General features: G+C 42.9%; 1 protein-coding gene across 1 annotated transcript in view; it reads right to left on the reverse strand.

The window, feature by feature from the left end:
* The window catches only part of LOC118774663 (Down syndrome cell adhesion molecule-like protein 1 homolog), a 94,744-nt gene extending 71,406 nt beyond the window's left edge, over window positions 1-23,338 (reverse strand). The window contains exons 1-3 of the mRNA XM_036524059.1: window positions 23,233-23,338; window positions 10,056-10,376; window positions 3,361-3,507 (exon numbers count right to left, since the gene is read on the reverse strand). Of these exons, the coding sequence (XP_036379952.1) occupies window positions 3,361-3,507; window positions 10,056-10,376; window positions 23,233-23,275 (511 nt within the window). The 5' untranslated portion in view covers window positions 23,276-23,338. The remainder of the gene's footprint in view (window positions 1-3,360; window positions 3,508-10,055; window positions 10,377-23,232) is intronic.
* Window positions 23,339-26,824: the final 3,486 nt, after the last annotated feature.

Consider the following 26,824-nt stretch of genomic DNA (forward strand, 5'->3'; position numbering starts at 1 on the left):
CGTCCTCACACCTTCCTCATTCTCAGCGCCGTTGCTATGGAGATGAGATCAAATTCACACTGTTTTGCACTGTGAGATGACGAGGAAATGGATACTAACAAACTGACACTCACTGCTACTCCAACAAGATCCGCACACAGCTCTGACACCATTATGCTGACACAAGCATGGTGATATAATCTTATTCCAACATATTTATGCATCCATCTTCATCTGTGTCATGATTTCATATGCACCCTTTTCAAATGACCTTTTCATCTGGGCAAAAACTGCCCAAGCCTTCCAGAGACAGAACACACACACATGTACGTACACATACACACACACACACACACACACACACACACACACACACACATCTCCATATGGATTCACGCTCAAACAAACCTCCTCATTCATATTAAGGACACTGCAGTGGTGCGCATCAAACAGCACTACCCAGCATCTGTGCACACCTTTATTAAATGCCAATAACAACATGCACAGACACTTGCAGCTCAGTCAGTCTGAAACACTCTCACTTTCCAAAGAATTCACATCTAATGTGCTATTAAGGCAACAGAAACTCATCAATATCTGGCACAAAGTGAACACTCAAAACAAGTGCACACTCTCTCTCTCGCTCTCTCTCTTTCTCAACCAGTCTCTCTAGAACATCAGCACATCTTCAACAAGCGGCCACACTCACACGCGCGGAACAGTTCGATGGCAACTGCACTACAGAGCAACGTGTAGGTGACTCGCTACATTCCCACACCCCCATAACCCGCCTCCTTCCAGAATCAAACAGTCACTCTGTTACAAGCAACGACTATGTACATCTGGGCAGGAATGAACACCCCTGAAGAGTACCAATGCACGCAAGGGAGGGAAAGGTGGTGTACATTAAAAAAAAGGTAAATAAATGAAAATGAACACACAGTTCAATAACTTATTGAATTTTAGAGAGCACAAGCAGGAGCAGGAGGGAGAGGGACAGAAAGTTCCAGTGCGGGATGCGAGTGCTAGGAAACATACAGAGGGCCAGTGAGGCATCAGAGAGGAGGAGGCAGAGAAAGTGCCGCCGCACATGAGGAAAAGGAAGGGGCCAACTGGCTCCATGCCTTCAGGGCAGCATATTCTGCATGTCCTAATGAGCTGCACTGCTTCTAATGAAGGCTGCAGTCTCCATGGACATTTCAGCTACTGCAAACTGAGAGAGGGAGGGAGAGATAGACAGGGAGAGAGAAGGAGAGATGTGGTGTGTGTGTGTGAGAGAGAAGCAGACAGCTTATTGTTAAAAATATTTTATTATTTTACATATATGGTATCCGTCCAAATATGTTTGGTGTCTATACTGCTCTGTGTTTGTAGTAACAGTCTGCATTGTACTGTATACGAATGCTTTACAAATGCAGGTAACACTGCTTTAGTTCATCCAGCTAACAAAGCACAAATGAATTGAACTGAATTGGTTTGAGAGACAGAGACAGAGACTGCACTGTTTCTGCTTAATTCTTTCGACTGGTTGATTTCTTTTCCTATGTTTTCTTGACTGTTGCTGTGTGTGTGGAGTGGGGGAGGTTGTAGAAGAGAGGGAAAGTGAAGGGGTCTTCAGTACAGACAGACCATGCCGACATGATCATCTAAAAAAACACAACTCCTGCAACATCACCGTGACACCGCAGCAACATGTCAGCATCACCCTGATGCCACACACACGCTGCGGCCATTATTGCATGTTTATGTGGCAGATATTTGAAAGATGGAGAGGAAGGATGGTGGGAGGGATACAGGCACAGAGGGAGGCAAGAGGAAGGAAAGCAGGGTTTTGGAGATGCAGTGACCCCCCTGGGTGCAGCTGTGATCACCAAGGGGAGTCCGACACACAGATGCTGGCTGCAGGGCCAGTAGGGAAAGGAGAAGGCCTCTAATCTCACCTCCAAATCCAACACTAACCCAAGCATAGCCCTGATCCTCTTAGCAATACCCACATGCACAATCCCCCCCTAAATATCAAACACCGGGAGAGGAAATCAGCTTAGCTGTTCCAAACCTACTGGTGTTTAAAGCCTCACTCAGACCAGAGCACCATTAAAACAGGTTCCATTCATGGGTTCAAATATGCATTAGCTCCTGGCATGTAAAGATGCTTTCAAGAAGAAGCGCTTACAGGCAACAGCAAACATGATCATTATTCCCATCATAGCTGTCGTTCACACCCATAACCACATTTAACAAGAACAGAATCTTTTATCCAAAGCCATTTACAAATCTCCATTTGGCCGACTGGACTACCCTCTGGTCACCAGCCTGCAGTCTCTCTGACCTGGATCTGCTGCATCCTACAGACGGCACAGTGACAAGCAACAGGGGGATTCCCTGAGCAGCCTCGATCAATAACCTGAGAAAACACACACACACTTTTTCCTCTCTCTTTCTCGCTCACACACACAGCGGCTTGGATCAATAAGTGTTCATATCGTTAAGGCGGAGAACACCACCGCTACCCAGACAGATCGGCCGGCGGGACTTACCACAAGAGCTGGCAACGTCAACCGCTATGATCTACCTAAAGAGGTCCAGGGCTCATTGATTTTTATAGAGCAGTGAACCACACACACACATACGCACACACTCAAACTTGCCTTGGCTTAACTGAATCGCCTCAGCTCTGGTTCACACACTGTAGTAAGAGTTGCTCTGACCCTGATAAACATATTGACTACTGCAACCACAAGCACCTCACATCCTGAATGTGATCAACAATTATTTACCATTTATCCAATGATTTACTAATGATGCTCCCCCCCACCCCAAAAAAAAAAATTAGCACACTTCACAATCACTAGGCTATACTGTCTTCAGCATTGTGGTCTCTCTTCTGTTGTCTGTTGTCTTTTCTGCAGACATGAAGGTTAATGCTCTACTATTTGCTGATTGGCCAAACTCGATTAACCAGCTTTCATTGGAAGCCCAGGTGACACCTGACCACACATCTGCAGTGACAGCCTCACAGCCCCCCACACACACAGCTAAAGGCAGATGAGGGTGAACTCAGACTGACAGACTGATTGTGTGACTGACACCGTACTCCTGGCATAGTGACACTATGACACTCTAACAGGTGGACTGAGGGCCACTCCAAAACTCTGACCATCACAGGCCACCAATAGCCTTGCTGTCTGACAGCCTGATGGTTTAACAGCCATGGCTCCAATATCATTGTCTGTTGCAGCGATGGGTCACACTTAATTTCTTTCACAGAAACAGCAAAACAAAAAAAAAAAAAAACGATTGACAGCACCCCTACATCCATCCCACACAACCCTTCCCTCCATCCTTTCACACTCCTGCCCCAAAGTCCAGGGAGCATCTTACCTGGTGAAATGGAGACAGTGTCCTTCTCCCAGGACACCACGCTGACGTACTCCTGCACGGCAGCCGGTATGAGGCACTTGAAGACAGCCACGTTGCCCCGCATGGAACGCTGGTCCGCCACGCGCACAGTGTAGGGCTCCCTGAACACTGCAGATGGAGAGGTCAGAGGTCAACCCTCACCTTCCCTTTCAATGACAGATTTCAGTGCACAATTACAGATTCTGGAGGTCTTTCAACCCCCAGCAAATAATCCATGGATGAAAAGCATGCTTAGGTATTTATTCAAGATGGTAACACAGGAATGGGTAAAAAGAACAAAACCCTGTTGTTTGAACACCATGCGATATTCCACGTGATGTGAATGCTTATTTCACCTATTCCTGCTAACTGCTGGAATAAATGTTCTATACACGTTCTGTCATTACTGATTTTTTCATCTTAGAACTCCTGCTCCATTACTGTTGTTGTGTACTAGTCCTTTTTGGAGGTTTTTACCAGTAACACCTTTTATCAATTATTTTAAGTTTTAGTGAAAAACACTGGGAGTGTTGCCTGAAAGTGTATGAGACCTTGCTGGTCACAGACAAGCTGTAAGATATAACAATAAGGCGCTTCTCATAGGGCCACCTGTGCCAAGGGTGTCTTTTAGAACATTCATCTTCGTTGTTGAGGCTTAAAAAGTAACCGACATAATAGGTTATGGTAAAATCTCTACAAGCAAAACGACGAAAGAAAGGGCAAGGACGGGGGGGGGGGGACAAAGAGGAGTGCAATGCCCTTTTTACAAATCACCCTGGCGATGTTAGCAGACAGCGCTGAGTGGCCGAGCGCGCGCTCCCTCCCCAGCTGTCATAAACATTTGCTGCTGTTAAAAGAACGTTCCCTGCACCTGACAACCAGAGCCCCGCACTCCGGACGTATAAAATGTATAATACGACATAAGGGGAAATAAAGGGGGGAAAAGAGAATACATAAGTGAGCCAAAACAATGACAGTAAGTATTAGCCACAAAACTTCCTGTCTCTAAATTGCGATGTCATTTCATAGCTAGGTCATTCATATTTTTTTAACTTAATGGACTTACTTTACCGTTTTAATTACACTGATTTCAATAGTCTTGAGGGAGCATCGCAGAGGCAACCAAAGCAGATAGTCTGCAACATGACGACGCAAATGTGATTACAATGTCGACCGATGAAGATAAAAGGGGCTTGTGGGGCGGCTCCATGGCATAGCAATTTGATTCATTTGCGATGCAATCTTCGTTTCGCTCCAAAGACATTTTGTCTCAACGGTTTAATCAAGAAAGACGAGTTACACGCACGCGCCAGCGCAATAATTATCGCCAAGCCTGAAGGCATATTTCCCTGGCCATTAATAACGCTCTGTGCCAGGCGACAGTTCTCCAACAAAACCAAAACACCAACGTCCTTGACAACAATTGTGAAGTCGCAACCTTACAGAACTTGAGTATGAAGCGGAAGAAATGCGCTAAACACGACAAGGTCACGACATAGTTAAACCCAAGCGTTTTTATAGATTTTTCTTTTTCGGGGTTTACACAAACTTTGCTGTTTAAATAGTGTAAGTAATTACCAAATGTTCTTGTAAATCACTGCACTCAGTTACGTATGACAAGAAGCTAAATTTTTGTTTATAGCGACAAAGTTTTAATCTCAATCGAGTCTATCTCAGCCTGTTTATTCAAGCCTACATTTGCTAACCGATTGACCCTGCTAACGCCACCGTTGTCAGAAACACGCGTCTTCGGATGAAATAGATTGTTCACATTCCTCAATGGTCTTCTTGGGCTTCTGTCAGTATCTACACCAGCACTGGCCCCGTACGTGAAGCAAAAAAGCCTCGATTTTAGCAAGTGCTCTTAACCTCGTATATATATTTTTTTGTATTTAATAAAATGTTGTTATATTATTATTATTATTATTATACGAAGAATAGCTTAAATACACGATCAGTAGAGAATTGTAACCATATATGAGCAATTATGTTTTATATAAAACAATAGTGTAACAATAGTGTGTGTATGTATATATTCTCTTTTGTTTGCTTTGAGAACATTCATGCAGCCCCATTCAGTTATGAAAACATATCACCAGTGCTCTTCAACTGGCATCATGGTCATCCACACCCAGAGTTTTATTATTTATTTATTTATTTATTTATTTATTTATTTGCATTTCCATTATAAAATAGCTGAGGTAAATACTTGTGGTTATAAAATGACTGTAGACAAATTCATAAAGACACAATTATATTTCTTGTGAGGCACATAAAGATTACTGTTTATGCATACATTACACTCCCCTCTGGATTTGCACGTAGTCATTAGAATTATCATTAGGTGCTTGTCTATATTCGCTGGTTGCTAAGAAACCGTGCTAAAACATCGGCTCTCTGGTTACAGCGACGAGAGTCCTGTATCACTGTCATCAAAATAATTCACCACAGAGAAACCCAAAACCATATTTACTTATTCATAACACAATGGAGGGGGGTAGACTGAATAAATAAACGGGAGCATGAATGAATAGTTCAATCTATTAGTTAAAAGTGTTTATGGTTTAAGTAAAGACCACATATCGATTTCTGTCCCGAGGACCTTCCAATTAATTTCTGAACACTAAAGGATGTGGTTTAAAGGTAAAGGACAGCGCGTTTCACGTATATGAATGGGGTACTAAAGTTCCCTAAACCATTCAGTTGTTCCCACTGAAGTTTTACGTAAAAATCTACAGGCCAATTTTGTTCAAATGTCTCCAAAAATCAAAGCTTTGTTTTCGTTGTGACCTCTGTTATAAACACACCGGCGACGCAAAGAGTTATTACACGCAAATATGACAAAAAAGAAAAACGTACGTCATACTTTTGTATTCTGCCTTTCTGTACCAATCACCTACTGTACGGCCTCAGAGAAAATGCCACGACAGTTGAGAAAAATAACGTCCACATATGCTCATATCTCTGTCTCTTCTCGTCAAAATAATACAAAAATCAGAAAGAGTTCACTTTTTTTCTTGAAAGCACGTGCGTTTTTGTTGAGGGGGAGGGGCGGTTACTCAGTACCAGTCATAGAGTTGACCGTCTGATGCATGCGCAGCAGTATTTGTAATGAAATTTAGGCAGCGTCTTTTTTATTATTTTGAGCTTTGAGCATACTTACCATTATTGACTTTTATGTAAGGTGATTCAGATATGACTATCACTATCACTAAGCCTGGATGTGAATCAGATACGATGGAAGTCAGAAAAGGATAACTGCCCTGACTCGCAAAGGAAATCCCTGAGAGGCATGTATCAATTCATCGTTGGACAGTATTAAAATATTCCATTATAATGGCATGAAGTGTACTCTGGAGCACAGACTATTGATAAAGATGACATATTTTATAATGTTATGACTCAAAAGTCAAATTGTATACTTTAAAACATACATTTGGTCAAGTTGAAAGGCGTGTGTAATTTAAAAACTTGCATTCTTTGGGCGGTGTAAGATCTGACACATCTGACAGCATTGATGAGGTTCAGCTACTGAAAGCAGCAGTGTGACCCTTTTAATTAGGCCTATTATCATGATTATTATTATGATTAGTATTAAAGATAAACTGATATCAAAAATGAGGTACAGAAAAAAGTTCTTTTGATATATCTGTTACATTCAAATTTATTTCTCCCCATCCAATGACTGTCAAAAGTAGACATTTATTTTTGACTTGCTCTGGCTTATTGAAACTTTTTTTTTCATTTGCAAGCATAGTAAATAAATTTGCCTGAAATAAGTACATACACAGGATTTCTGTGACTTTACAACAAAGAACAGCTGTGTCTCGATCAATGATCTTTCACATCAATTAACAATGTTGACACCTTTCTGCAGAGTAAAATTTCAGTAAAACTTAGAAGATTAACAATCAATTCTCTGATCTGACACTAATATTTGTTGACCAACTTGGTTGCTAGCTCGCTAGCTATATTTGTCTGAGGTAAATGTCTCCTGCTAATAAAACTAAATGCAACCTAAAATAAGACCTATTGTTGTGTGCTTCAGTAACTTCTTAAGTGGTACAGGAGGAAAAAATCTAGTGAACTTTTAATCTCTAAAAAGTTATGTCTGACTAGCTAGCTAGTTAACACTAACCCAAAATCTTACTCTCACAAACAGCTTTAATGGCTACTATAATTGGTTGAAAAAGCACCGTGGTTGGCGGAAAGAAGATGATCTAATGTCAGAGCCAATCATATCACTTCTTATTTTTCTCCCACACAAGCTCTGTTTTTCAAGGATGGATCCATTCATCTCTGTGTTATGTGAGCAGTTCATGTATCATCTAGAAAAGCAGATAATAACTACAGAAGTGGGCCAAAACAATCAAAGCTGCTCTGAATTTTGCACTGCCATGCGCCTGGTCCTGAGAGCGTGAGTTTTATCAGCTGAGAGTGAGACCGTGAGAATGGGCCTCAAAGCATGAGTGCGAGAGCTGGCAACCCTCCGGTTAATTTAAGAACATCCAACACCTCAAGAGGTGTAGCAATGGCTGAAGGCAGGGAGATTACTGCCAGATAATCTGTTGGCTAACACACTGAAAATCGTAACGTTTTCCTCTTCCCAAACGCCTGCTCGCTGATAGACAGAGAACTGACATCATAATAGGGAAAGAAGAAGGAGGTACTCATTAACTGCACTGGAACAACAACACAATTAACGTGTAGCAGCAAATGGTGGACAAAGGGTTGCTTAAAACAGTTAGTCAGATTTGTATGCAAAACACAGAGGCGCACAATCACTCGCGCTGCAGGAAGCGAGACTAAACCAACGGACACAAATTACTAGGTGGAGAACTGGATCGACAGGTAGATGGACACAAAGATACACAGAGAGCTAATTCAAGCTCACCCCACCGACATCTGACTGACAGATGCAAATTGCCCAGTGTGCATGTGAACGGAGAGTGACAGGCTCAGACAGAACCGTCTCGGATTCCAGCGCGCAGCCAGAGCGGGCTTAAGGGCACAATTTAACTGGATCTTCACGCAGTAATGAGGATCGGATAACTAACTGGACCCGAACAAGGAAGGCCGTCAGCTCGGAATGCGAAAACAGAGGGTTCACCAGTTCTGTAGCGGATGGCGCGGTGACTTGTGGCTGGAGATCCCAGGCCTTGAGAGTTTTCCGAACTGCCGATCCGCGCCTCTCAGAGCAGAACATGGGGACGAATGGATGGAAGGGGGAGGGAGGGATGAGCGGGGCGGCTGCTGTGGCGGGCAGAGTCGCCCTTTTAATCCCGAGCTCGCCGCTGGTATTAGTATGAGTATTAATGTTCGTCAGTGTTGTGGGGCAGAATATGAAAACAGATGTTGGCAGCGCACGGTAGCGGGGGGCGGGGGTGTTTCTCCTGATGTGAGAGAGAGAGAGAGGAATGAGGGAGGGGGAGGGGTGGAGAGGAGAGGAGAAGAGAGGAGGAAGAGACAAAGATGAAAAAACCCGAACGTGAGTGGGTCATTCAGGGATCGTCTTAAGCACGCATCCTTCTACAGGTATGCACGCACTTGTATTACTGTGACATCAACATGCTGTGAGACAGGAAGTTAAAGAGGGACAGGAAGTGGGACAGGAAAGGAGGCGATCCACATCGAGGGCTGGGTCCAGCTTTATGCTTTACTGTTAGTTACAACGGGCGTTTGGAGCAGAGCTCAGTGCTCGCCTCGCCCTTTTGGAATGCACCACTCCTCCCCCTGAGCAAGGGGCACAGTGGGCAGGGAGAATCCCTCAGCCCTGCCACGAAGCGCGTGTCCTTCTTGGGCACAGATGGAGACGGGCCGATGGGAGGTGCGGGAGCAGTCTGGGCAGGGGCTGGCACGGCCACGCGCCCTCTCCCTCATCCCTGTATTGCACAGGTTGCGGTCCACCGGTCTCCCCCAGCCCGTCGCGCCGACCTTGGCACGGCGCCATGGGTCAGCCTTGCCAACTGTCTCCGACTGGTGCGTCTGTCTGCTGCCGGATTTTTACACAACGAGGCCGTGGGGGTGGGGCTGAGGGGGGCGCTGCCAGGTGCTCTGGGCAGCCACTCCACTCCAGAGCTCCTCATGATCCAGGTTGCCAACATGGAGGCCGTGACTGAGCTCCTGGTTCTCGTCACTGTTTCGTCGCACCTCTAACGTAACCACCTCACCCCTTTTGACTCCTGTGGCCCTCCCTTCCCCTTTCTCAAGGTCTGTACTGTCTGCATAATGTAAAGGAGAGGGTTCAACAATAGCCAGGAATACGGAACATAACCTGTACCCTTGAGCAAGTTTCTTAAACTGAACTGGGGTGAAATGTTTGATGTGTTAGATATATAGGTCACTTTGGGTAAGAGAGTCTGTCAAGCCAAACATGTATAATAAAAGGACAGACAGATGTACAGGCAAATGAAGTCAGGATGGGCACTGACAACATGATGCAATGACATCATGGCATATGGCTTATTCTATTAATCTACCAACATTTAGCGACAGATTAGGCAGCTATGCTCCCTCCCCTCACAACTCTCCTGGCCTCTCACTGACCACCACCCCCCACTCCCCAACACTATGCTCTGTTGGAGGCTTTCAGAGCGCCCTGACCAGTGAAACTCTGATGGGAAAGCTACTTAGGGACTGTTTTGACACAGAACGTGTGGCGATTCCCGGTCACTCACCGGCCTTGACACGGATGTTGGGGCTACGGATCTTGCCGGCCTGGTTCTCGGCGGTGCAGAAGTAGTCGTTGTCATGGATGAAGCTGTTGAAGGCGGAGGGGGAGAAGGGGTAGAGCTGCAGCGTCCCGTTGGCGTGCACGTGGCGGATGTGCGGGACGTCATAGATGTCGTCGCCGGTGGCCAGGTACCAGCGCAGGATGGCGCTGGGGGCACCCCCTGCTGGGCAGGGCAGGGACACCCCCACCGAGCTGGAGAACGTCACCCTCTGCAAGGAGGCGTTCACAAAGTACAGCCGCGTCGAGCCCACATCCTCGCTGTGCACTAAGGGAGGGGGAGGAAGAGGGAGAGAGTTTGAGTTTTCACCCCACTTTATTGGGACATCACATCACAGACACGCTTCATTTGGAGGAAAACAAAAACCACAAACAAAAACCCCTATACCCCCACCCACCCACTGGAACAGAAAAGAACAGATTGAAAGAGAGAGAAGGAGGGAGACTGAGAGAGGGAGAGACAGAGACAGACAGAGGAGGAGAGTGAGAGAAAGAGTAAGAGGGCAGAGGTGAGTGAGTACGCATCTGTATATCTCACCTCCTGAATGGTGAAGATTCTCACAATAATCAAGCATAACCATAACCTTAATTACTAAATTTGAGGCAAAAGCATTTTCCCTCACAGTGGCACCACTTAAAAACAATCCCCCAGTGGCTGATTAGGGGTTATGGTTACCCAGAGTTAAAACTGAAGGAACAGCTGATAATACAATGGCAAAACAAGCTTGTTCTCTACTGGACAGCACACTCTGCTAGGATACTGGATTCCAGAGCTGGAGGTCAAAGGTTGACCCTGACTCACTGCTTTGTTGTTGTTAAGTGCCTTGTTACTAATGGGATACACAATATGAGTTCAGTCACTAGGTGTTAAGCAAGGTGAATTACCCTGGTTACGGATGCCTGCTATACAAAGAAAGTACTGTGCCATTGTAAGCTCAGCAAGTTCACAAGACAGTAATACATTAGCAATGTTGTTGTTATGTTTACAGATGTCAGTCCTAAGATGGCATACTATAATAGCTATGAATACATTACTGGCATGCATTAAAACATCAGCATATATTAATACTACAGAAACCCAGAAAAAATTGCGAATCATGTCATCTGTCATTAAAAATAATGATGGATTTCTAATGACGTGTATGCCATATGGTTCATATCATTATATATGTGTAACCTCAGAGTAGGTAACTTTGTACACTGACACAGTCCTGTTAGAAGCAACCAGCAATGACAGTGCCAGGTACAGCACCACCAACAAAGTTATACACAGCATCATTTATAGCCTACAGTCATGGCTCTTTACAATGTAATAATAATAATAATAATAACAGTAATAACAATAATGAGCAGCAGCAATGGGGAAGATGAAAATATACAAGAGCAGCGACAAAAATAATCATAACAAAAGCAAGTCAAATATTCCGTTCAAAACATAAGCCCTCTGATGCTGAGAGAAAAAAAAAAAAAACCACACAGGAAAGAGTGAGGCTGGGATTAAGGACACAGTCCTCACAGGGTCAGGTGGGGGAGGAGGCGGAGCTCTCCATCTCTCTTTTTTTTTACATTCCATAGAAAATGGAGGGATATGTTATGTGATTGGAATTTGTATGCCAGACGCAGAGTTAAACCCATTTAATCTTCTTGCATATTTAACACACACACACACACACACACACACACATGGCCTCCCTGTCCCTAATAATGAGAGATCACAGGAATATCCCTCTTTCCCCTGCTCTGTGTGGACAAACTGTGGCTATGAGTCCCAGAGAAAGGCCACTAGATTGGCCAGACTCACAGAGCAGGCCCTGCATGTGTTGGGTGGACAAACAGGGACAAGTGAGTAAATAAATGATAGCTCCGCCCATGTGCAGAAAGTACTTGTAAAGATTTCTGTAGGTAAAAAAAAAAAAACACTTGCAAAACACATGATGGTTAAAGGAAACTTTAGGTCGCACGTTCCACTCCTGAGAGGGGTGCTGTTATTGTGTGCTTGAGTACGGTGCTTGAACTTGAACTGCCTCAGTAAATATCTAGCTGTATAAGAGGAAACATGTAAAAAGCAAACATGCAGAGTTTGCTCTGGACAAGGGCATCTGCTAAGGAAGTATGCAACATAAAAAGAGGTCTGACATTAAAACATACACCTCATAGCAGCACTAACGGTTCAGCCTAACCCGAATGCGCTTTAGCCAGTCACTCTGGCTAATCTTTATCTGTATGCTGAAGGACATACATAATGTTTGATATTGTGTGCCTTGAGACAGAAGAGCATTCAAACAATATTCACATAAAAAACATGCAGAACTCCTCCATTATTGAGAGACTAAAAGAGCTGGCTTTGTTGATATTGGACACAAATGACACACACACACATTTCATAACACTGTGGGCTTTGTATGCTTATGTCATGTCCAGTGCTGTTTTTTAAAATGTCCAAAATCACATGTGACAATGATGACTATGGCAACCATGGCAATAATGGCTATGGCAACCATGTTACTGGCGACACATTGTACTTAACTCAAAACAGTACTATTCCATTGACTGGAATATTTTTGATCTCTTTAGATCAAAAAAAACAATTTTAAACAATGACTATTTTCATATATTTTGATGTAATATTGGACCAGTTGTGATGCAAACCTACTCAGCAGAAGCAGAAGATCAACAATCAAAAATGTTGATGTAAAAAACCCTTAGAGTTATTATTATAATATTGAGTTACATTGTACATAGCATTCATATTAATGGTGTTCATTACAGTTGTGGAATGGGATTGTTTGTTGCACGTATAAATAACTGACCAAAACCCCTGGCACCTTTACCAGCTGGATACTTTACATAAACCTGGATGGATCGCACTTTTCTTTCAAGTACTCTCAAGCAGACAGCCAGAGCTTCTTCATAAAATTAACCTCGATGACACAAGGCACCTTTAAAAAGAGCTGGTTACATTCATTCTGATAAATTAGATGTTACAACTGACCCATGTTACAGCTACCTCTGGTCCTCTAGCTGTTCTGCATGGCTGGAGCTCAATCAAGCCTTATTAGAGGTGCAGCTACAATTGCCTCTTTCAAATCCGAAAAGGACTTAAAACGTATCTATTTTCACATGCCTATTGCTCTCATATCTGATTTCAATTTTTGATCTTAATTTTGTTTTACAGGCCCCTGGGACATTTGCATGAAAAGTACTATAGAGAGCCATATTGTACTGGATTGACCAATATGGCAAGCAAAGTACATTGCGCCAGGTAATAAACTGGTGGCAGAATGGCATACATGTACACAGTATATATGGCAGGTGAAGACAATATAAAATCACCAGAAACCACCAGGTGCTAGTCAGAAAGACCACCCTACTCTATATCCTTCACTCAAGCCAGAGAGAGATCTGCAGTTGTTACAGGCTTGTAATTATCACACATATTAAAAGCAGTATTCCCAAATATAATTTCACTCTCACTGTAAGTCAGAAAAACAGGCGAGTAATTAAAACAGTATTACCCTGGAGTAAAGGCATCTTATTACCAATATCCAGCTTGCATGGTGCATCTGTCTCAACGCGTGCAAAGAGTCCCTGCACTCCTTCACCTCACATCAGCACCCACTGGCTGTGCTCTGTGCCCCCCTTCCCCCATCTGCCATTCATCGTCATGGTCACCATATCCCACTTCCCCAAAAGCTGGGACCGTGTGGCATCCCACACACTAACCCCACACCGCTGTCCTACTGTAGCGTGAGAGGAATGTTTAGGCCTATTTACTGCCTCACTTCTATGGAGCCATGGAAAACTGCAGTCCTCACACATGGTAGGTTTTTGGGTTTGTATGAGAGCAGTGACCATGCACAACTCCAAAATGACCACTTAGATGGATTTGTTGAGACCATAAGAACACAAACAGTAAACCATCACGGTTTCAGCAAAATGAATAGACTGCCCCTCTAGGAACGTCGGTGTGAACCCGATTCATCTGTGCAAGGGCTGGTCAACCACAGGTGACCTAAAGCACTCAGTAATGCTTCCCGGAATTCATCAATATTTGACTTTAACTTTGACTCTGTTTTTTTCTTCAAAATCACAGTTCAATTCAATTCAACACTCAGCAATTACCAAAATTAATAAAAAAAATTGAAAAAAAACAACACTTGGATTTGTTTAAAAAGAAAGTTAAGGACAAATTTTACAGGAAACCAGTAATAAATATTCAATGTAAAATGAACACAACAGTATTATTAATATGGACCGATAACATGCAGCCCTATAACATAGGAGTTGCAGATATCAATAAAAAAAATGTAAGAAAAAAATCTGAAGCCCTGCTGTCCTATGGCAGTTTGAGAAATCCAGGTCACCAAGTTCACCCCCCTTTCTCCCCATTCCAGATTACTGATTATGGCCCACAGCATAAACCCCCCATAATAAAGATTGCAATATCTATAATCTCCCCGCAGGGGGCTGGGGTAGAGTGCAGGGTAGAGGGGAAGCTCTCCATTCGGTATGGAGATCTGGATAACGGGACCACTATCTGGTGCCCACAAAAAGGGGGGAAGGAGAGGAAAGAGAGATTTTCCCCTGTCAGCCACAAATGGGCCCCCTTAGGCTGATGTTACTATGCCACACCAGGGGGTGGCACTGTGGCACATGGGGCCCAGCCATGCCATTTTTAATCTGGGTCACTGACTAAGTGAGGTATGTAGAAATAAGTGCTAGTGCAAGGTCATACAGGTTAAATCAACAGCAGTTTCTTTCATCCAAAGGGTCAGTGGTTGTGTGGGCGTCCAGAAAGCCTCCGACATGTTCTCACATTCATTCTCTCATGCCCTCTCCTCTTAACATTCACTTGGCTGAGGGTGATATTGCTGAACACTTCATAAGCGCAGTGTCTGCCTCCTTTCTGTGGCCATGACCGGCACAGCGTTGCCTTAAGACTTCACTGCAAACTCTCATTCCTGTGCTGGTAAAAACATCCAATAGAAAGCAGTATGCAAACTGCATTGCTGACTATGCAAGAGGCAACATGTGTGTCCCCTCCTTCAGCAGACCCACTAGTTCTGATGCAGCATGCCAGTTTCAGCTGCTGTGTTAGCTTTATTCTATAGCTCACATTCATTGGAATTTGGTCCTCTTGTGCATATTAAAAACAAAAAAACAACAGAAAATCTTTAATCTGAGCTTTATGGAAAGCTTGTGTTTCAGTATGGGCTTCATCTCTCTTATTCCCTGATTTGGCCACACACTGCCGGCTATGATCAGATATATCTCTATATATAAACACGCATGTTCTGGAATGACAGAAATCGCCAGCATTCTTGGCCTGTGAAACAGCTCCCCGGCAACAATCGCACTCAAGCTGCAAGAAGCATCACTCATATCGCTCACAGATGAGGGGGTGGCGTTTCCCATGATTTCCATCGGCCCCATTTTGATTTATGAATCACCTTGATGATATGCAAATGAGAGGGGGTGGATTCCACGATAATCATGGCTTTCCCAGTAGTGTCAACATCCCTTTGTTAATCCATTTTAATGAATTGAAAAAGGCTAAAATGGGACAGTGGTGGTTTCTATGGCTGCAGAAAAGTCATTAAGGTTTACGCACAACCCTCAATATCTTCAGTGTGTGCTCATGTGTGATGGTCAGTAATTCCAATGGCAAGCAAGGCTCCCTAGAATCTGAAGACTAACCAAGAGTCCATAAAAACTCACAGCAACATCTTTTTCAACAAGCATCCAACACCTTTACAGAGGTCTGATGAGAAAACCAGGGCCATTCAATCAGTGGGGCTGACTGAGCGCTCACCTGAATGTGATCACCAATCAGGCGAAGACATCATTTGCAAACACTCAAAAAGGAGGGGAGCACCACGTTTTCCTTCTTTGGTTTGCTGAAACCTCTTTTGTACGTTCCAGCGTTCACAGAGCCCCGTGCTTTCCCCTGGTGCGAGTGGGGTAAACAGGAGCACGATTCCTTTCAATTAGGGTGATTTTTCAGGGGGAGGGTGGTTTTGATTGCGAGGCAAAGCGTGAGTGAGGTTTGGTCGCTGCCTCCCCGCCGCATGGCTGTTTCCCCTTGAATAAAATTCCTCTGTGGTCTTTTTTTAGCTCCTCTGAGCTGGGATCGCTTGTATGCACACTGATACATTTGCACATTTTATTCTTTTTTTTTTTTGCAGTCTGCATGAACGCTGCGTATGAATACATATGCAGGAGTGGCAGGGATATTACCTATGCATAGCTGATATGCATAATGCAGCCCTCTGCATCTCTCATCTGCACAGATACCCAGCCCTCACACTTATGCACACGCACACACACACACACACACACACACACACACAGAGTTATTTCATGTATAGTACACATGTATATGCAGGACTGTAGTACAGTACACACACTTACTGTATGTGAAATCCTGTCTTACATAGCCACACCCTAAGACATAGTGCTTTCAAACACACTTTACCCACACACAAACATACACTTGGACACACACAAACAGACTAGTACAGGCACACACACATCCACACAGAGCATACACAAACCCACAAACACACACCACCAGATGCCACCAGATGTAGGGAATATTCATTGCTTACCAGCAGAAGTTCTAATTTCTGCTATTCTGTTGCTCTCTATACAATTTGCATAGCCCCCCCCCCCCCCCCCAAATCCCCACTCCTCAATCTCTGCCATTAACTATAATGTGGAACATCCAGACCAGCTTGTGAGAACATAATTCATGTTCTCAGAGACCTTGTTAAATTAAGGGGAGAAGTAGGCTCTGACATCATGGCTGAGTTGATACAATGTCCATAAAACAGGAAATGCTCAATCAAACCCTGAGCACAGCAGACCCAGAAGGAAGGCTTTAGTCCCCAAAATAATGACAAACATTATTTTCCTTTAGCAGACACTCTTATCCAGAGCAACTTACATGCACATAGGTTACAATTTTTATCCATTTATATAGCTGGATATTTACTGAGGGAACAACATTACTACCCCAGTGGGGAACTGAACCAGCTACCTTTCTGTGACAACCCCTGCTCTTTATCACTAAGCCACACTCCTATAATGGACTGAACCAGTGATTATGAAAATGTTATTTTATTGATATTTTCATGTAAAAACACATTTTAGTCCAACTGTAAAAATTGCATTTTGATCCTACTAATCTTGTCTAGGGTTTGGTACAATCAAAATGTCATAGCTTTTTCAATATGAAATGACAAAAAAGTTTTCATGAATACTGGTCCACTTCATTATTTGCATAGTATAGGACTTCCTTTTCAGTTCTGCAAAAACCATCTCATGCTGACAAGGTAGTAGTCAGGACTGACATCTACATATGCACGTTCATACTGAAAATATACAAATCAAATGAAACACGCTTTATCAACATTCAGTTATAAATAACCCAGGAATATAATCAACATAAGCAATGTCCTTAACTTTGACTAAGAAATACATGCAGCTTTTTCTTACTTTTTTTCCAGAGCAAACACAATATTTTTCAGTGACTTTGGTGGCCACTGAACTTACTGTTTTTTGCATATTTTGTTCTGTTTTGTTATATTGCATGTATTTCTTATAATGCAATTGTGAGTCAAATTTAGAGGCAACCACTGAGTGAATTCAGACCTCACGTTTATTTCAGAGGAATATTTCAGAGACCAGGTGACCTCCTGACCCCCGGTGTTTGAAAATCAGCTGTTCTACAAGGGGCTACACCTGAAGTGATATGGCAATGATACTGTATGTTTTGCCATGAGATATGTTGCCCTATGTTCTTACACCATGCTAACATAATAGTAATGTTGTGAGAGTGAAGAGATCTACATATGTGAGGTGCCATGCTGCCCTGCAGTCCACTTGGCTGCAGACTTAAAGCTCCGTCCAGCTCTCACACAGAGATGCGTTGCTGCTGAATACTGTTTTCATTGCTGCTGCTGCTGCGTCTCTGCAAATTGCTCAGAATAATTTGCATGAATATAAAGGCAGCCGACTGGAAACCAGCAATATAGTTACCCCCACGAAGAGGAGAGCGGTGGGAGTGTGTGTGCGTGTGTGTGTGTGTGTGTGTGTGTGTGTGTGTGTGTGTGTGTGTGTGTGTGAGTGTGAGTGTGTATGGGGGGCTATAGGAGATGCTTTTTTTGGAGGAGGGTTTATAGGGTTACTGGAGTAGATTGTGTGTGTGTGCTTGTGTGTGTGTGCATGTCTGAGGTGGGTGGGGGCCCTGCAGATGATGATGATGATGTTGGGGAATAGATTGTTGATAGAGATGGTGTTGGTGGGGGGAGGGGCACCTCAGCCCCCCCTTCCTGCAGCGTCAGTGAAAAAGCATGCTAATTCAGGGCTCACAGGGGACTTTCTCTCCCTCACATCAAAGGAGGGAATTTTTCAGCTGAAGTGAATATTAAATTTGTGGATCACAAGTCAAAGCACTGTCTGCATTTTGGAGTTCTAGAGTCTCTCTCTCTTGCTGCTTCTCCTTTTCAACCCCTTTTCCCCTTCCCAATCTGGGTACATGGTGGAAGAGAGAGACCGAGAAGGAGGAAGGAAGAGAGAGAAAGAGAGAGAGGGACGGAGGGAGGGAGGGAGTGAGAGAGAGAACTTCCTCAGGGCTTCTCTAGCTCGGGGACATTCTTATGTTCCTTTTCCACTCTCAGCTGCTAGAGTATATATCTCACTCTCTCACCACCCTCCTCTCACTATCTGCCTATAATCACTCTGTCTCCCTTGCTCCCCCTCTCTGTCTCAAGGCCTGGATCAGGAAGTGAGTGGCTGCTCTTCCACATACTTCTTTCTTCCAGTTATTCTCATCGACTCTTGCTCCTACATCTCCCTACACTACTGTCACACTGAGGTTTGCATGAGACACAAACACTGGGAACGAGACCTCAATATTGTGATCACAACCATATTTGGTTAAAAAAAGGGCTGGGTTTTCTGTCTTTGTCTTGTGCAAGGGTGTCAATTAAAGTACCCGTGCACCCTTAAATGTTTCCTCGATCATTTGAATAATGTGAACTTTTGTAGGACCTCTCTTAGTAGTTCTATACTACAGGTATTCTGTTAACTGAGCTGTTCCATTGTACCAGAACGGCAGCAATAGTTTTCTGTGACATTTAACGCAGAACCTCGACTACTACATCACGCGCGCAAATGAAAACAACACCTCGTGGATACGAGAGGCTCGCACAGATGTTGGCGAACGTCATTCACGCACCACTACCACGCACACAAGCCGCACGCTGCGGAGAGCCGCTGCTCACCAGAGCGGAACCTGATCGCACTGCCAAATCACACGTTGAAACATACAGTGTAATGCAGTGTAACAGCACCACATAATTACAGACTAGTCTTAAAATGACGGAGGAGTTAAACGTCTCTGCGATGTTTTATTATATGTTTCTTTTTTCACTCGCGTTACACTATTGTACGTAGCAACGTAGTTAACTATGTGGTGAACTTGAAAAGTAGCCCCGATGGCCAAGGAGATAACTGAGTGAAACGATTCACTTCTAGGCGCTGTGATTGGGTGGGAGAGCCAGAAATGCTCGTTTGCTGATTAATGCAGTTCACGTCCAGCAGTGCACTCCTACATTAAATGTTCTGAGAAATCTTAAAAAAAAAAAAAAAACTGAAACTTGCAGTAAACCGAAGAGTTTCCGTTTCCTATCTGTCGCAGAAGTGCATAAACACCAAAATAGCACAGCCGTTTAGACCATAATTTAAAATCACAAAAACACAAACACGCTCTAGAAATGTCACCAACATTAGCGACATCTCGGTTTCTTCATGGCTATCTCCTTTCGTGTCTATTTCTAAGATGCTTGGCTAAGGGTGAACTCAGTCAACTTGTACTCGGTGCAACACTGTAAAGAAAAGGGTAGGCTAGTTACAATAAAGGAAAAGACATGGAAAAAGAAATGAAGAGGGACTGAAAAAGAGACTCAACTGATGGGTGGTATTTAAAAAAATAATAATAAATGGACCCCTTCTGGCTATTGACCTGATTTGCTTTCTAACGGGGTGATTTGACGGATCTATGCACTAATTGTACAGCTGGGAAGAGCAGGGGATTTGCAGATAAAAAAGGGAAGAGAACCCACTTTTGCATATTTCTACAAATAGGCAGAGAGCGGGAGGAGGCGGACGGAACAAATGTATGAAGTGGGGAGCACTGCTGTTAATGACAGGGCAGGAGCGGTAACATAAGTGATAGAATCAGATCTTTCGACGCCGAGGTTTTTCCCCCATATCAGGCAATACATTTCGCCTTAAAGGTGGTACCAAACATTTGTAACTGGATGATGTCCTTTTTGTATTAAATGTGTTGCAGTGTTGTAACAGTGCTTATGTAAAAATTAGCAGCCTATGCATAAAGAGTGAAGGTTGACGAGGGAAATGAATGCCAATCATACATAAATTACACAATGTGCATAATAATAATAATAATAATAATAATAATAATAATAATAAATGGTTAGTTTGCAGAGTTGATGTGTGTCGACCGGGAGTACCAACAAATGGTTTCAATTTTCAAATCACATTTTTAATATAGGCAAATGTTCCGAAAACCGGCTCAGCCCAGATATCGCAGCCGACACAATATTTGGCAAACCTTACGGCTGCCGAGCCTTAGAATAAATATTGCCATCCTTTCAAAATATTCCTACACAAACAACGCACCGTTACCCTAGCGCTCACACATACGCATTGTGTCAGTTTGTAATTCATTTTTTTTAAATAACACCCCCGAAAATGTATGGACTACTTATATTGATACAGCAAACATAGCTCTATGCAGAGCAAATCCATTAACTCTCACACTTGGTAAGACAAACACAGGCACGGTTAACAAACTGGTAAACTGAGATACAATCGTATAGCTCAATTTAGGCACGACACAGGCTATTAATGGTCAACATGAAATGCGTTTACATATTAGAGGCCTGTAAAATGTCTCGAATACTGTCAAACTGTCTAACTCAGTAAAGTAAAATAGTAAAGAAATAGACAGTTATGTAAAATATGGCACATTTGGTCAACAACATACAGACCAGTTAAAATTAAATACTATTTTGTTATATATATATATATTAAAAAAAAAAAAACTAGGGTACGGGTAATTGTGATAAATCAGGACAATAATTATTTATTTATTTAAAAATGAATTAAACGCAAATGTCCTTGCAACAGAATTCAAAATTTAAAATTTATATTAGAGGTAATGGCCATAATTCATTTGCAGGAAATGATATACCGGCTCTGAGCTGACTAGGGAGGGAGGGGGATAAACCCCTTCATCTCCCCCTCGGAGGGTTCAGGTGCGATTGCGAAGGCCAACACGCCCGGGCTTGTCCAGGCACACGTTCTGCACCTGTGTCTCATTTAGTCAAAATAGGCCAATCTATAAGGAATTAATTTTAAGTAATTTAATGTTTGAGTAATTAATGTGAAAGATACATTGCGAATGCATTACAAATTAATTATTAAAAATAATATATAATAATTTACATTTATATGATGGCGGCGCGGCATTTTCATAAAAGACGCAATCCTTCCATATGCATGGCCATAATTGGAACGGATTTCATAGATGTAAGATTTCATGTTAAATAGAAATAGAAATTTTACAGAAAGGAGAAATAGTGCAGCAAAACGTTTATACGCAAGTGATTGTGTAAAATGTATTAAAAAAAAAAACAGCGGAACAGCAGAATAAAACAACATATTGGATAGTGTTGAAGTTGTTCTTGCCTCGACATGCCCTAACACTATCATCCTCGCTGTTTCACACCCCCCCCCCCCCCCCCCCCACGCCTAAGACCTCTACGCCATCGTCAGAAATCATAATATTTTGTGCATTGTCAAGAAATTGAGAAAAAGACAAACGCATAACCACGTCTTCCAATGTGACAAATTACGCAGACTGAGAAACACAAGCATACAGCAAAATATCAAACTAAGAAATTAAAGTGTGTACTTGCGGCTAGGTGCCTACATTATTTGTAAAATATACTGTTGGATTATTTTTATAATACAGTGTAACAGGGTTTTGTAAAGCTCCGACATAATTTGGGGCGCGGATTGTGTTCTATATTTAAACACGCAATTGACATCTGCAGACTTTAAACAAAATCAGAAAAAAGTCAGAGCAGTAAGCAAATACAAATATGTGGGGGCTGAGGGGTGCAAAGTAAAGTAAGTGGGTGATGTATTAAAAAAAAATAAATTCCTTTTCTCGAGCAAAATTAATGGAAGACACATTCAACGAGTGAAGAAAAACATACGTCCTCTCAACCCTGTGCACGCAGTTTGCATAACAAGGACAAGGGACTGCGCATGTTTCTGTGCCTGTCGGATATTACTGTATTAAAACAGGCAAGAGAGATATGAGTGACAAATAATTTAACTTATCAACGCCAGCATCATTTTCAGCATCTCCCTCGAACAGTGCAAAACTGTGAAAACCAAAATAGCGCACTCAATCACGCACACACACACTCACATGCACACATTCACAAATTGTGTGTCACACCGAATAAAATTACCACCCCCCCCCCCCCCCCCCAACCCGTTCATTATTCGTGCACGAGACCACTTACACTCCACCGACCCTCTGTACTTCCAAAAAAAATTACATATATATATATATAAAGCATAAGCCGCAAAAAGAGAAAACTTAAATACACATCTTGGTCTACCTACAAATCTCCCTTTTTCCTTTCCATAAATACTGTATGATTTACTAGATATTGTGAAAGCAAAAACAAACAGACAATGTTATCGGGTCCATCTGTGGTGACAAATATATGTTCCATTACCCAAACGTATTTTCCTTTTTTTTTATAAGATTGATTACAATCGGGTAAACTGATAAGAAGTGTGTAATTGTTTAGTCTAATGCATGCACTGTTCACATTTGTAATCATTTCACATATACTGTCAAAGACCAAGTCAGTTATCAATCTAATCCGACGGCATAATCAGAGGTTTTTATGTAATTCCATGACAGTATACTACACATATTAAAAGCACATGAGAAACGTCCATTATTAAATTATATATAAATATATATATTTTCAAAAAACTGTATTACCTACCTTCTTGAAAAGAATACAGCAGGAAAAAAGTTACCAGCCACATGCCATAAATAGCAGGTATATTTCTCAGGAATGTTTTGCAATCCCGACGAATGTACGGCACAATGTTTGGCCAGGCGAGGCTCCGTGCTGGAGTGGCGACGATGCTCCCCGGCGATCTCTCCAGCCCTAGTTCCCAACAAGCCAGCGCCGAGAAGAGGGGGACTGCCTGAGACCCGCCTCTGTTCCCTCCCCTCCTCAGGACAGTCATCCGCTCGGGCCCCTCCCCCGGTATTCTAATAAGCTAGCGCGACGGAGAGGTGCGTCACAGCAGACAACAGGCGAGCAGAGACAACGGCGATGAGGAGGGAAGGTTTATGCAAAGACCATCCGACACGGAGCGTATGAAAGGTGAGCGCGAGTGGTTATTGAAAGGTGGAGTCACCTGCTGACCGTTTCTTGGCTGAACAGGTGCAGGGGGACGGGCTCACCTGTGCGCGCGGATGTGCTATGCGCGTAGCTATGGATATTTCTGAAGCGCGGTATGCGGTCAGGCCAGAAACTACCTCACCTTTATTGCCGGGACGGTCGACCAAGATTAAACTGGGCCGAATAACTCGCTTTTACAGTTTCCTGGTACTCGTTCCTCCATTTTTATTCAAGAGGATACGACTTCAACAGGTTTCACTACCCGATTGCAGGATGGCAGATATAGCCTACATTTACGGGAGTTTCCGTTCATTTCAGCATCCCAGTGCGCTCAGCAGCAGTCCTCAGACAGAATAATGTCTTGAATAGTACTTGAATCGTAATGCAGCAGCCAGTATTTGCCTGGTTAATAGAAAGGAAGTAAGAATAACCTATTCTTATCCCCTTATCTTAACCCCCATTGTTTGCATGATCACTGACATTATTACTCGTATTATTGTTTATTGCAAATGGGAAGTATGTTAATAAGGACAGATATGGTACAGTGGTTTTTCTGTAATATGGGTGATTACACTTTCCTGATTCTGTTTCCTGTTCCGATATGTGGTATGCATCGCATTCTTACCATGTGTGTAGCAGTGGTTGTAAATAAGTTACCTGTCTAGAACAGTGTTTCCGAAGGGCCTGTAAGGTGCCTTCTAACGGGAATTAATGTTTGATAACATTCCTTTGTAAGAAATAAACGATTAGGTCATAAAATGAAAAAGTAATTGGTAAAGGCTGGGAACTATAAAAGAGAGATACGTTTGAGTGCATGGGCAAACGAATTCGATTTTAACCATTTTAAAATGGTGCAATATAGAAAAGTGGTATACTTATAATAGCCTGTAGATCAGAATTAACTCCAAATTTTTACCCAATACTCGCTGAAGTGAGTCACAGTACCTACGACTAGCACTCAAAAACCAAGAAGGGAGTCGAAGAGGATGGGAACTCCGCATTTCTCCACCAACCTACGTACGATGAATTCTGCGTGTCAGATTTACTTCACCCAGTGTGTTTATGAAGGGCGGTAAGCACATTCGCGCACAACTTTCACAAATACATTTCCACACCTTGGAACTGCTTTAGCCTGTGTTAGTAAGAACAATACCGGTGTTTGTTATGTAAAAAACCCTACCAATAAAAACACTGAAAACGCATGTGAGACTACCATGTGACGATATGCTAAATGGAGCACATATTTTAAGGCACCCGTGTTGCTCTTTCGGAAGCGCTGCACAGTGTCTGGTTCCCGCTTGCGCGCTGGTGTTGGCGGGAAGAGGTGAACAAGCATGTCGCTTTGAGCCGCCTTGGGACACAATCGGCGTCACTGATATCATACAAAGCTACGAAAAAATTAAGAAGTAAAATATAAAGTGGCGATTTGCAGACACCGCTCCTAGTACCACAAAACTGTAGCAACCACAGAAACCACAGTACTATTACAACTAACAGGGACGTGCTAAAAACATGAAAAGGGCAAGTGCTTAATGTTGAAAGGGGGGACCAGCTCAACGGCCCATCTCAATGGCAGCGATTTCTTTAAAATGTAACACTAATGCGTTGCATTAATGCAAAGACCACATTCATTAAACAGGATTAATTAACCGCATTTTATGTTATTTTCAATTCTGTTCATTTAATTTTCCTTGATCTCGAATTCAGTTTAATCAGTCTTCATACATTCTTAGTTTTAAAATCATATCACGTTAACAACACTGAGGATTTCACTGCACAATATTAAAATGATGTTTTACTAAGAAACTGGTTTTGTATGTTTGTTACATGTACTTAATCTGAGATAGTCACAGGAGGTGGGCAGCAGGTCTTGACAATAAATCTTTGTGTTGTTAACTGTACCAGATTCCTTAAACTAAAATTCAGAGTACAGATACAGAATAAGCAAATCGGTGATTGTGCCACATGACAATTAGATTAACTTGTGGGAATGTGAGAAGTGGTTGTCCAATCAGTGAATTCCCACATCTCTTAAAACAGGAAGTCAAGAGAACTTTAGTGGGGGGAGGAAGAAAAAAAGGAACAAACAGCACCAGGAAAAAGATAATGAGATAAATAAAAGGGGAACAACAGAGTAGCAAAGGAGAAGAAGTGAAAGACATGAAAAGAGAGGAGGGAAAGACAAAGAGGAAAATGCATGTCACTGTACATTCAATTAGCAAGATGAGTGCCTCAAACGAGTGCCTCAAAAATCTTTCTCCTGATCAAATAAAGCATTTAGATTTTTCAGAGAATGAATAAAAGCTGTTACGGTTAAGGTCCTCTGGAAAAGGTGACCTCCATTTATGTATAGTGTGCCTTTACCATGTTCAAGTGCTTTTTGAAAGATACAAGCATATTCTTTCTCTGAAGTGGTACACTCATCTAAAAAAAGCCACAAAGACACAAATCCATTAAAGTAAAAACCTACCGCACTGAAACGTGCAGACACACTTCACGTGGTTAAAAACCACAGTGTGTGATGTGTGTATACATACATCCCACAGTACACAAACCACTCCAGAAATGTTGACAGGAGCCTAACAAAGGTTGTCCATCTCCTGAGGACTCCTGCCAGTTCCTGCACTGAGGAAAAATCTCTGCATGGCTCTCCTGTTAGCATCAGCCACTCTACCATGAGGGAAATGCTCCTGCTCTGTGTTGAGACGACAATTCCAAGCACACATCACTGTTCTCTCAGTGACATCACCGAAGGCCCTGTCGGTACAGGAGACCCTCAATATTCACAGGGGTATAGTGTACATTCTGGGGGTCCCTGTGAATGGGAATAGCTGAATACTGTACTGTACCAAAAACACTCATGCAAAATGGAGATTTGACCACGACATAACCAGCCACATTTTCACATGTAACCATGCATTCAGTAAGGTGATAACTTGTACCTTTATGTAAACATCCTATGTAACACATGTACACATGTAATACATATTGATCTGGGCTCTGTGACCTGGGGACAGACACAGAGAGAAGCTGGGAATAAGGAGCTCTGTCTGGCGCAGACATTCAAAACCACAAATCCGCAACAGGTGAGGGTCTCCTGTAGTGGGCCGTCAGGAGGTCCAACTCTCTGTTCCATAGCATGTTGCTCCAGTGATAGCCAATGGTAGCCAGTCACACGCTTCTA

Source organism: Megalops cyprinoides, chromosome 3 (genome assembly GCF_013368585.1).
Source record: "Megalops cyprinoides isolate fMegCyp1 chromosome 3, fMegCyp1.pri, whole genome shotgun sequence".
NCBI classification, from domain to species: Eukaryota; Metazoa; Chordata; class Actinopteri; order Elopiformes; family Megalopidae; genus Megalops; species Megalops cyprinoides.